At 38.1% G+C, this 11,408-nt stretch overlaps 2 protein-coding genes across 2 annotated transcripts; one reads left to right on the forward strand and one right to left on the reverse strand.

Annotated features, from left to right (window-relative positions):
- Positions 1-1,375: 1,375 nt before the first annotated feature.
- LOC117551724 (glutamic acid-rich protein-like) lies at positions 1,376-4,768 on the reverse strand. Its single transcript, XM_034224702.1, has 5 exons — positions 4,541-4,768; positions 3,418-3,441; positions 2,599-2,676; positions 2,348-2,491; positions 1,376-2,259 (listed from the first exon to the last, which is right to left on the reverse strand). The coding sequence occupies exons 1-5, from the start codon at positions 4,562-4,564 to the stop codon at positions 2,155-2,157; spliced, it is 375 nt and encodes a 124-aa protein (XP_034080593.1). The 5' UTR covers positions 4,565-4,768; the 3' UTR covers positions 1,376-2,154.
- A 485-nt stretch (positions 4,769-5,253) lies between these two features.
- Positions 5,254-11,358, forward strand: get1 (guided entry of tail-anchored proteins factor 1). The gene is made up of 5 exons (XM_034224701.1): positions 5,254-5,363; positions 7,162-7,327; positions 9,219-9,286; positions 9,769-9,883; positions 11,041-11,358. The coding sequence occupies exons 1-5, from the start codon at positions 5,274-5,276 to the stop codon at positions 11,112-11,114; spliced, it is 513 nt and encodes a 170-aa protein (XP_034080592.1). The 5' UTR covers positions 5,254-5,273; the 3' UTR covers positions 11,115-11,358.
- Positions 11,359-11,408: the final 50 nt, after the last annotated feature.

The raw sequence follows: 11,408 nt of genomic DNA on the forward strand, positions 1-11,408 counted from the left end.
AAAAATGAAATACACAAAACTCTGAAAAGGAATCTTAATAAACAATGCCAAGTACAGGTAGTCATATATCATACTGTACCGTACATAGTTTTTTTGGTATATTTTATGTAGATATCTCTCTACATTTTAATGTTATGAATTTCTTTTTTAAATAAGTTTTCTATAATAGTTTTATTTTATGGTCCTTTACTTACAACTATCTTCTTCAACTGTGTTTATGTATGCACTATGTACACCAAGGCAAATTCCTCATATGTGTGAATTGACTTATGTGTGGTATTGCTATTTTTACGTCAAAAATACTTCTTCCATCTATGGTTCTCTATATGCTTTATCTTTGTAATCATACTGTATATCATGTATTAGATATCCTGAAGGATATGACATAAATTCCCAAGCTAGGTCAACATGGCAAAGAGCCCTATTGCCCCGAAGGCTCTAGATTCACCTCGTGTGATGTTGCCCTTGGGTAATTTGATTACATGCACATTTGTTTGGGAATTTGCCCCATAAACTTAAAGAAAATACTGACTGGTTTACTGCATTAACTCATGATCCTTTTTTGAGAGGGGACCTGTGTCACTGACTCTTGTTGAGTCAAGTACATTTTAAAGGGGCCCTATTAAGCTCTTTGTGGTGATCCTTTTCATGTAGTGTGTTCTATAGGTTTTGGTCCACAAAGGCTAAAATCCCAATGTTCCCTCCAGAATAAATTAGCTCCTGATTGATACATAAACTTTAGTTTGTAGTCTTCACATCAGAGGTGCACGAAGTACTCATCCTTTTCTTGAGTATAAGTAGAGGGTCTGAAAATAGTCAATTACAAGTGAAAAGTCCTGAATGCACAATGCTACTTTAGTAGAAGTGCATAGCTGCTATATATACTTCTAGTATAAATGCACAAGTACTCAATATGCATAATGACTCTTTAACCATATTATATTTTAGATTTGTCATTGAACATAGTACAATAATGCAGTTTTGCTCCAACTAGAGTGCAGTTTAGATATTGCAGCTACAGTATATTCAGAGTTGCATGATGCTGTATTCACATATGGGTTACATAGTTTGTACTTTCACACTTTAAGTATGTGGTCAGAATGCAGGACTTTTACTTAAAGTAAATGAAATCTATATGAATGTATAAGATGTAAATATTCACAAATTTGGTATTGATCAAATCTGCCAGCTTATCATTGGTCTCATATATATATATCTATATATACATACATATATATATATCTATCTATATATACATACTTCTCCCTGGTGGTGAATACAAAAAGTAATTTCAGGTTAGACATGGTGAACATCTACAACACGTAACAATCACCAATCATATGATGTAATCCCACACAAAATAGTTGAGAAACAGTTTACAGGAATTCCCACTTTATTTGGCATTTCATACCATTCATAACAAAGAAAATGTATTTTTGTTTTTTTTATTTTTTAAAAAAATGAGGAAACTGTACATTGGTAGATAAATCCCAAAAAAACCACAAAGAATATATCCACAGAGAGGTGGCGAATATATCTTGTTGACTGAGGTGTGAATACAGTAATCCTAATAGGATTAACTAAAACACGCACGATTAGCTTTGTAATGCTTCTTGAATTGAGCACAGCGGAGAGCATGGATGTGTCCAACCATCCTCACATGTACCTTCTCTGACAGCATTTGGAAAAGAAAAAAATCCAGTACTAGTGAACGTGATTAAAGTGAATATTATGAACAAGACTGATTTAGCACAACTCTTCAATCATACCAACACTTGATGCTGTATTAAATCCAAAAACAGTACAGGTTACAAAAATCCCTCAAAGCGCCTCGGGAATGTCTCAGGTAAACTCCCCCGGAGCCGAACATCAAATTCCTGATATAGGCACGAATTCTTGTCATGCAGGAAAACTACAAACCTAACAAAAAGGCAAAGTAAGAAGCCAGAGAGAACGAACAATGGAACGAAAAAAATAAAACGACTGAGAAGAAACTGAATGAAATTTGTAGTTGTTTCTTTAAAAATGCATTTCTGCAATCACGTGCCTAAAAACATTACTGTCTTATGAAAATAGTAGATAAAAATAGTCTCTGCATTGTACAAGAAACGAGGTACAGGGGGGCTCTGGCAAGTTAGTCTAGGTGTGTCACGGCTATTCGGCGTCCTTGTCTTCCTCCTCGGCTTCCTCAGCTTTGTCGTCCTTCTCCTCTGCCTCATCTGCTTCTTCCGCCTCCTCTGCGTCTTCTGCTGCAGCGGGCTGGAGGATGGAGAAGAAAAACATGCATTATTATCGAGTTTCTCTTTGAATGTTACTTATATTTCCCAATTTCACAAGTCTGTCATACCTTCTCAGCTTTGGCCTCTCCGTTTTCTGCAGGAGTGGCCTCTTCTTCCTCCTCCTCCTCCTCCTCCTCCTCTTCTTCCTTCTTCTTCTTCTCCTCTGGCTTGGCCTTTACTGGTTTGGCTACCTTTTTGTTCTTGGGAGGTGCCTACCATGACAAAAAACAATCAAGGAACATGAAATGAATGCAATAGAGAATAGAGAAACAGTGCATTTGAAATGGAGACAGTGCTTTTTGATGCGTCTCGTAATTACCTTTGTCTTTTCAGGCTTCTCTGGTTTCTCTTCTGGTGTATCCTTCACCGACAACCGTTGAGACTTTCTCAGTGGCTGCTAAAATATAAAAAAGACAAAACACAAGATGTAAGTAATTGATACACATAATGCCACAAATAAATGTAACCCATTCGAAAAATGCTATGAGTCCTAACGGGAGTAATAAGTGCCTTTTCCTTTCTTTGTGAGAGTGAAAAGGTATATACTAAAACATGCACATTTTAAGCTAATCAAAATATCTAGCTTATATGCAAATAAGCTTCAATAAAACTCACAATGAACTGCAATTACTTGCTAAATAAACGTTGATAATAGGCACTCAACAGGGAACTCTATTGATTACCAAATTCAGATATTGAAGACTGCAAAGGCTCATTTTACTTAATCTAAATGGCCAAATGTGAGGCATAGTGCAATTTGAAGCAAAATATAGGTGTGAAATGGCCCAAACTATAAAATATATTTTTTTTAAACGGAAATTAAAATGACCAAAGAAGAAAAACGATTTGGGGTGAATGTTAACAGTGCCCCCTTGTGGCTGATCAATGCAGTGGGCAGAGCAGGATTGGATCATATCAGCATTTTAGCCATTTAATTCAATATTTCATCCCTAGAATATTTGTTTTTTACTGGCAGTAGTATAACTGGGATGCACTAAATGATGTTTAAAGTCAGTCTGAACCAACAGAGACATTTTCTTTGTCTTGATCAAAAGTAGAACAAAATGTTCATTTCAGTTAAAGTTGGGGTGTCGAGGACAGTATGGTGCAATAAATGGGTAAACACGTGCATACTAACCTCTGTGGCTGCTTCTGCGGATTTCTGTGGAGGAAAGAGGGAGAACTCAATTAAAAAATGCAAAAGAAACAAGAGCCATTCATGACTGAGCTAAAGTGGGTGTGTAGCGCAAAGAGGGGGATGGGCAACTCTCCCTCCCCTCAAGTCACAAAGAAATTATGCAACGTAGAAGTGGGGAAGTTTCTGAGTTACAGAGGTTCATCCAGTTCTAGTTTCTTCCCGCCGAACACTGTTGTTTATCATTCACGAGACGGGCATGTTTTTTTGTTGAGTAAGCCTGGTGCTGTGGCTACTTTTTAACCGATAAAAGCGGGAAGGGGAAGAAGAGGGGACCCCCACCTCACGATGCGCTCCTAAAAACGCTCATCAATCACGATTATCCTCTTTATGCCCCTCTATTGTGGCAAATCGGTAATAAAAAAAAACCGTCGACAGGGTTTTTCGGGCTACCACAACATGTGTCGCCGTCTTTCCAAACATATATCAGCTGCCATGACACCTCCAAAGAAACGATTTTTACGCCTCCGGCCACAGGATGACGATCTGGATGATCAGTGTTACAGTAAGGCGCAGGCAGAGGTCACCGTGTGTTGCAAATAACAACTCGATATTTACTCAGTGCAAATACCTACATAAATAGTAATGCATGCAATCTGTTCAAGTATCCCGAGGCAATTGCGCAATAAATGTCTCCGAAAAGGCAACCTGTTCATCGACAGTGGTTACACCCCTTTGTTTGATCCCAGCACACGGTAGGACTAAATAATATTAAACCACGGTCGGATGAGCTGTGCATTTTAACAAAGCATCCACAAAGTCGCAGTATTAAGGGAAGCCGTGCATATTTGCAACAGTGTTCGATGAGAAAAGTGTGTTACACTTCACTGCACTAAGTAAAAAGGCGCCACTTCCCTGTATCAACAGCGGAGATACGACAGACCTGAGCACAGCAACCATGGACCTCATGCAGCCACATGGTCACATTGTAGCGAACATTTATAAAGCGTATGCCGTGGTAACACACATATATTGTAGCGAACTGTAAATAAACCGTTGAAAATGTTTTACTTTATAAAAAAAAAAAGTCCGAGTGTATTTATCATAATTTCACATTTTCACTTACTTTGGTGGCGCTCCTTCTTCCCATTGTTGCTTTAAGTGGTGCGGCAGAGACAGAAGAAAAACACAGCCTTTCACAGTGGCGGAAACTAAATGAATGTGGGTACACCTCTGCTGCTTACACCTCCGGATCAGTCTGTAACTTAACATATGCGTCCGGCCAGTACTAGAACTAGCTCCAACCGGATTGGATCCTCCTCTTTGTATATTTTATCCCTTATCCTACCAACCTAGCAGGGAGGGTAACCACCCGCCCCTTGCTTCCAGTGATTGGCTTTGAGGTCGAGGAAACACACATTTGAACCAAAACATCTTACCTGTGTGGGCAGGACCGTGTGTCAATCATTCTGCCAGTGCCCGAGCCAACTCTCACATTTTAATCACAGCCTGTTCCCAGATTGTCTCTGTGTCTGTGTTTATTACTTGAAAAAATGCACGACAAACATGAACATGTTATGAGCTACAAGATTGAAAGGATCATGCATAATAAGCTATCACCCAAGCACGCCAAGTATTCACATGCATACTGACAAACCCTTATACAATGAAGTGTATAACAGTTGCAGCCTAAAGATAACAAACGAAATAATATACTGAAATTCTCATGATAAACACAAATTATTATGAAGTGTTTAGGCTAAAAACAAAACAAGAAAACCCTGTATGGGCTATTTATTATGACCTAATTAGCCTGTTATATAACTCCTCTGTAACTGCAACAAGGAGGAGAAACAAACATGGCGGCCAGCTATGCGTGGTTCCTTGTGCTGGGCTCGGTTTTTCTGGTCAACCTCATGAAAACACTCCTTCCGTCCATATCCTCTTTCGTATGTATACGGGTCTTTGTGTTAAAAAATATGGCGTGCGTGCTGTGAAGTTACTTAATATGTCTAGGTTATGTATGATGTGAGTTAAATTTGCAGACTGTTGTTCACTAGCTTAGCCTACTCTACGCTTTTTGCTACATGGCTGTTTAAAGAGAAGTGGAAACCATTCATTCTTATGAAAGTCGCTCAGTGGCGCATGAAGCCCAAAATATGGCTGATCATCCGGGTACTTTTGCCCACAGAGCATGCGCACTGGAGATCTCCCGCTCATTGTTTAGTCAAATGAATGGAGGGAGAACATAACTCTCGATTCTGCTTTTAGCGCATTTGACAAATGTACGACTCGAATGATTTAAATAAGGTTTATACAATTGTTAGTGTTGCGGAGTTCATTTAGCCCCTCAAAACGTATACGCTGATATACAGACGTCTCTTTCCCAATGTAAGTCAGTGGGGGAAAATAGTTTTTCGGACGAATACGTAACGGATGCTATCGTACCACCATTTGGCCACTAAGACGATTCATACAAATCTGCTTCAATGGCTGGCTCACTTCCTGGAGGCTTGATGTATAGCTAGCTTAAAAAAAAAAAAACGTAAATGCTGTGCTACAGTTAGAGGGTGGGGTCTTCTCTGAGATCCCGCTATTTAGTGCCTATAGGGGGGAACATTTTGTTCTGCATCATTGTTCAAATGTAAATAGCCTATTGTAACGCTAGGCAATGTGTAACTGCTAAAGAGATAGCTTAAAAAGCACTGGGTCAGTGATACAGCCTTTTAATGTCAAGCAGGCAGAGGTGGAATAAGTATTATGGTTATTTACTTTAGTAAAAGTAGCAATACTACAGTTTCAAAGCACAAGTAAAAGTTCGTCATGCAAAATTGTGCTTAAGTAAAAGTACAAATGTATTAGCATGAAAAATATAGATAAAGTTAAAAAACAATAAGAACTCATTATGCAGATTTCCGAATCATATACATTATATGTTTTGATTATAAATGTTGATACATTAATGTGTTGTCAAGCTGGTAAAGGTGCAGCTAGTTTTAATTAATTTGTCTGCTGCAGGGTATAGCTTGAACATTTTACTCCAGGTTTCAAAGTTGTATTTAAGTGTTGATCATATTTTTTGTATCATTAATTCATATCGGCAAAGTAACTAAAGGTACTACTACAGAAATGTAGTGCAGTCAAAGTACAATATTTACCTCTGCAGTGTAGTGGAGTAGAAGTACAAAGTAGCCTGAAATTGAAATACTCAAGTAAAGTACAAGTACCTCAAAATTCTACTTAAGTACAGTTCTTGAGTAAATCTACTTTGTTGCTTACACCAATGCAAGCAGGGGCATGCATTAAAGGTGGGGTAGGTAAGTTTGAGAAACCGGCTCGATATACACTTTTTGTTATATTCCATGGAATGCTCTTAACATCCCGATAGCAATGAATATATTAAGTGCTTTGACCAAAAATGCATCTGTGTAAGCCGTGGTACTGTTAAAAGCACGACCAATTTAGCCGGCCCGGCTAAAATAACTGGATGGCCTACCTGCCTGTCAGCCTTCCATCTGTGCACAAACTTATCTCGTGCTCTCATTGGTCATGTGCAGGTTCGTGTGTGTTGGAGGAGGGGCTCTGTAAGGAAGTGGCAGATTTTTTTCCGGCTGTGTATTTTCAAATTCTAGCGCACTCCAGCTGGTTTCTCCAAAATTACCTACCCCACCTTTAACTGTGGTATTGAGTCCCTACACATATACACATTACATTTAAAGTCTTGTCTTTCTGTGTCTTTCTTTAAAGTTCTCGAGACTGGTGCAAAAAGATGCCGAGCAGGAGAGTGAGATGAGGTCTGAGGTGCAGGAGATGAAGAAGGAGCAGCTCTCAATAAGCATGATGGATGAGTTTGCCAGATATGCCAGATTGGAGCGCAAAATCAACAAGATGACTGACAAGCTGAAAACACATGGTGAGAGAAAATACGTAGTTATTATGAGTGACATGCATAGAATACACAGTTTGACATGAGCCCCAAAATGTAAAATAATAAAGTAGCATTCATTTTTTTTTTACAATTTAAAAACGCTGATTTAAAAAAATGTGGAAACCCCGCCGCTAAAAGGGAAATATACAAATAACTATTCAATAAAGATTAGAACCAAAACCTTTCCAAAAGTCAAATAAGTCAAATTTTAAAGGGATACATTTTAGAGATGTACCCTTTTAATTAATAATCACCAAGGATTTAATTGAGATTTAAAAACATGTACCTTTTGTCATGCAGATATTGAAACACTAGAACATCCCTTCTTTTCTTAAAGCATAATTAAAACCTTTTTTCCAGTATTGGCCAACTTATAATAACCAAACAGAGAAAAAAGAATTGGGGAAATCTGATTTATATTGGCAAAATGTTTCATTCACAAATCTCGTTCTCACATTTCTCCCGTATTTATAGATGTTTCAATGACATGGTACCATTTCAAAACTCATTTAAATGTAAAAAAAAAAAAAAATCCCCGACAGTTTTACAAATTTGTAATTTATTTAAAATATTTTTTGATGTTTTTAGAAAATTATCTTACCCTCCTATTGTCTTTGTTTCCCCCCCCTTACTTTGGTGTTCGCAGTACAATTTTAACTGCTATTACATTAACACAAAAACATTAATCATCACCAAATGTCATTTAACACCCTTTCAAGCTGTAAATATTGTTTCAGACTACTGGTATACATGAAAAACTGCAGTGAATATACAAAGAATAGACACTGAACATGTATTGCGTGTGCCAGGTGAGATTTACATGGGGGATTGGGCACATAAGTGTGGGACACACATCTAGAGTATGTGTGTGGGTGTTTGTGTGTGTGTTTTATCTGATCCGGATGGCTACTAATTCCTTTTCTTTATGGCGGTCATTTTTGACCGAGAACACCATGGGTGTCCAAAATTCAATGAAAGTGGTGATCAGCAATTTGATATGTTTAAATGTCTACTGTGAAGGATATCATAAAGCCTTAATGCAATCGAATGTAAAACAAAAAAAGTTATGATTGATGAAAGTAGTAAATCGGTCAGATTTTACCCGAAGACAACAGGAGGGTTTTAAATAAAGTTTAAAAAAAACATTTACGTGAAATGGGCGACTAAAATGCAAAATACCCTTGAACAAATTTGAATTTATAATCCCTTTTTATATTGATGATCCACATATTTTATTAGTAAACCGTATTTTGACTTTCCTATTAAGCCTAGGAAATCAGATCCACACAGTAAAAATAACAGCCGCAGGAAATTGTTAACGGTTTTAAATAAGTGACAGAAGAGATCAGTGGCGACAGCTGCAGCCGGCTGATGTTCTCCCTCAGGATTATCTTGTGCACAGACAGGAAGTGCCTTATCAGAGCGTCAGTATGAAACGCATACAGAAGCGCTAAGGCAATTTTTAATTGTATCTGTTTCTATATGTTCTTTCTCTCGACTGACAGTTTAAAATATCCCTTGATCAAGCTGTAGCCAATATGAGCTGACTCATTGTCATTGCAGTTGTGTTCATCAAGAGAACTCTCCACTGTTTGAACAACATGTTTACTCATGTAGTATACCTATATTAAGCTGACCACCACAAAACACTTTTATTTTTAATTTATTGTGTTAATGTATTGAATAGAGACTGTGCACATGAATCAACATTTTCGTAAATGCGTCAGTTTGCCAAGAGGCTATTTTTTATCTGTAGTCCCTGGACAGATTATTGTAAAACCACCTTTTAAAAAATGAAATATAAATGATGGTATTAGATATGTTTTGAAATTAAATTGCATTGAGTCTAACAGTTGTGTATTTTATTATTTTGCAGTGAAATCAAGAACGGCAGGGCAAGCCAAAATGAAATGGGTTGTGAACATCGTCTTCTACATACTGCAGGTAGGACATTAAATATTTAATCCAAAACATTTGTATTTACTGTGACAAATCTGTCAATCTTTGATATATAACGTAGGAGCCACATATGAAGTATTTTTCTGTGTTTGTTACGGTACATGTTTTTGAGTCACTGGGCGTGTCATTGGATTTGTGTGGTGACGTTTGCGGTTATATCCGGTTGCTTTTACCTGCGCACTTTGTGATAGATGGAGGGGGAGTGAGCTGGAGAAGGACAATTTATGTTGACCGCACGTACGGATAAAAGAACATACGCATATGGGTATGGACTATTGCATGTTTGCTTTGGAAATAAAAGGTCAATGGAAAGACTGAGTTTTTGCGCGTCCACAATGTTTTTCTCTTGTTTAGTCCCTCGCGGCACTTTGTTTGGAATATTATTGCCGCAATATATAAGGTGTCTTTTTTCTATCATAAATCAAATAGAAAATGCATTACGTATTTATTCTGTCTTTATTTCCCAGGCTGCCCTGATGGTCTCCTTGATATGGAAGTATTACGCTGACCCAGTGACGGTGGTCCCCAGTAAATGGATCGCCCCTGTGGAGCGCCTGGTGGCCTTTCCAACAGGAGTGGCAGGTAATCAATCTATTTTCCATACTTCATTTAATAAAATATCATTTATTCAAAAAAGAAACATGCAGGTCAACACATTTCTAACTATATAAAATACACAAATAATACTCCAGAAAAGTGTAAATCCATAGGTAGAAAACCCATTCTTCTTCTTTAGATGGATTCTTTATGCATTTATACAAACACAGTGCTGATGTGTATGTGTTAGCGCTCGCAATACATCTGGACACCTTAACGTGTTAATAGCAAAACAAAAGACTCAAATGAATCACAATAGCAAGTTTGACCCAAAGTTGCTCCCGTACTACAAGCACTGATTTTGATCATGAATCACATGGCAGTGACAAGACGAAAAAGGGAAGGAATCAGCTAAAGAGACGTGTGTTACACTGACTGGAGACCACTGGACATCAGTATAACCATCACTATCTCAACCATAACTCCCACAATGCACTAGTTCTTTAGGTGTGGTGAAAACAGAGGAAAGGCTTTTAGCTGAACCATGCTCTAGTTTGTTGGAGTGGGAGATAGTGGACAGGGTCTCCACTGTAGGAACTGATAGCAGCAGAGATAATATGCCATGTGTCGCTCACATTATACAGAGGCTTTGTTCATGCTTAAGTTAAAGGTAGGGTAGGTAAGAATGGAGAAACCAGCTTGAGTGCGCTAGAATTTGAAAGTATGCAGCCCGAAAAAAATGTGCCCCTTCCGTCAGACTTCCTCACAGAGCCCCTCCTCCAACACACACGAACGCGCACATGACCAATGAGGGCACGAGATAAGTTTGTGCACAGATGGAAGGCTGACAGGCAGGTAGGCCATCCAGTTATGTTAGCCGGGCCGGCTCAGATGATTTGTCGTGCTTTTTACAGTATTACAGCTTCCACAGATGACATTTTGTGTATTTATTGTCAAAGCATTTAATATATTCATTGCCATCGGGATGTTAAGAGCATTCCATGGAATATAACAAAGTGTGTCTGAAGTGAATTACCTACCCCACCTTTAAGTGTCGGAAATCTGTTGGACTTCAGGCCAATCATTCAGAAATCATGTATTAATAAAGTAAAAAAACCACCTGATTTCTCTTTCAAGTTTATCATGCATTTATTATTCCAACACTCTATCCACAGACTGACAGAGCTCTTCTCTCTCCTCAGGTGGAGTGGGGATCACCTGCTGGCTGGTGGTCTGCAACAAGGTGGTGTCTCTGGGTCTGCACGCCGTCAGCTGAGTGACAACACTGGCATCCTAACCTATCGTTCAAGATGAAGACAGCCTCTGTATTTCGTCTTTTTTTTTTGTCTGCTGCTCCAGGTCAACATTTTAAAATGCAGTGCGTTTAAGTTCTGGCTGGTTTATATTGCTCTATATTATTTTGGTGAATTTTGACCTTTGGATGATGTTTGGACTGTATTATTTAAAAACAATGATTTGTTAATGCCTTTTTAAGAAAAATAAAACACGAAAAGCTTGTATTCATTGTACTGTTATTTCTAGTAATTAGAGACACCAAAGCAAAACAAAT

This window comes from Gymnodraco acuticeps, unplaced genomic scaffold, assembly GCF_902827175.1.
Source record: "Gymnodraco acuticeps unplaced genomic scaffold, fGymAcu1.1, whole genome shotgun sequence".
NCBI classification, from domain to species: Eukaryota; Metazoa; Chordata; class Actinopteri; order Perciformes; family Bathydraconidae; genus Gymnodraco; species Gymnodraco acuticeps.

Coding starts and splice junctions, on each gene's coding strand:
- LOC117551724 (XM_034224702.1), bottom strand. CDS start 4,564: ATGGGAAGAAGGAGCGCCACCAAA. Junction 2,492..2,598: donor AGAAGCCTGAAAAGACAAAG/GTAATTACGAGA, acceptor TTGTCATGGTAG/GCACCTCCCAAGAACAAAAA. Junction 2,260..2,347: donor GAGAGGCCAAAGCTGAGAAG/GTATGACAGACT, acceptor TCCATCCTCCAG/CCCGCTGCAGCAGAAGACGC.
- get1 (XM_034224701.1), top strand. CDS start 5,274: ATGGCGGCCAGCTATGCGTGGTTCCTTGTGCTGGGCTCGGTTTTTCTG. Junction 5,364..7,161: donor TTCCGTCCATATCCTCTTTC/GTATGTATACGG, acceptor CTTTCTTTAAAG/TTCTCGAGACTGGTGCAAAA. Junction 9,287..9,768: donor TCGTCTTCTACATACTGCAG/GTAGGACATTAA, acceptor TTTATTTCCCAG/GCTGCCCTGATGGTCTCCTT.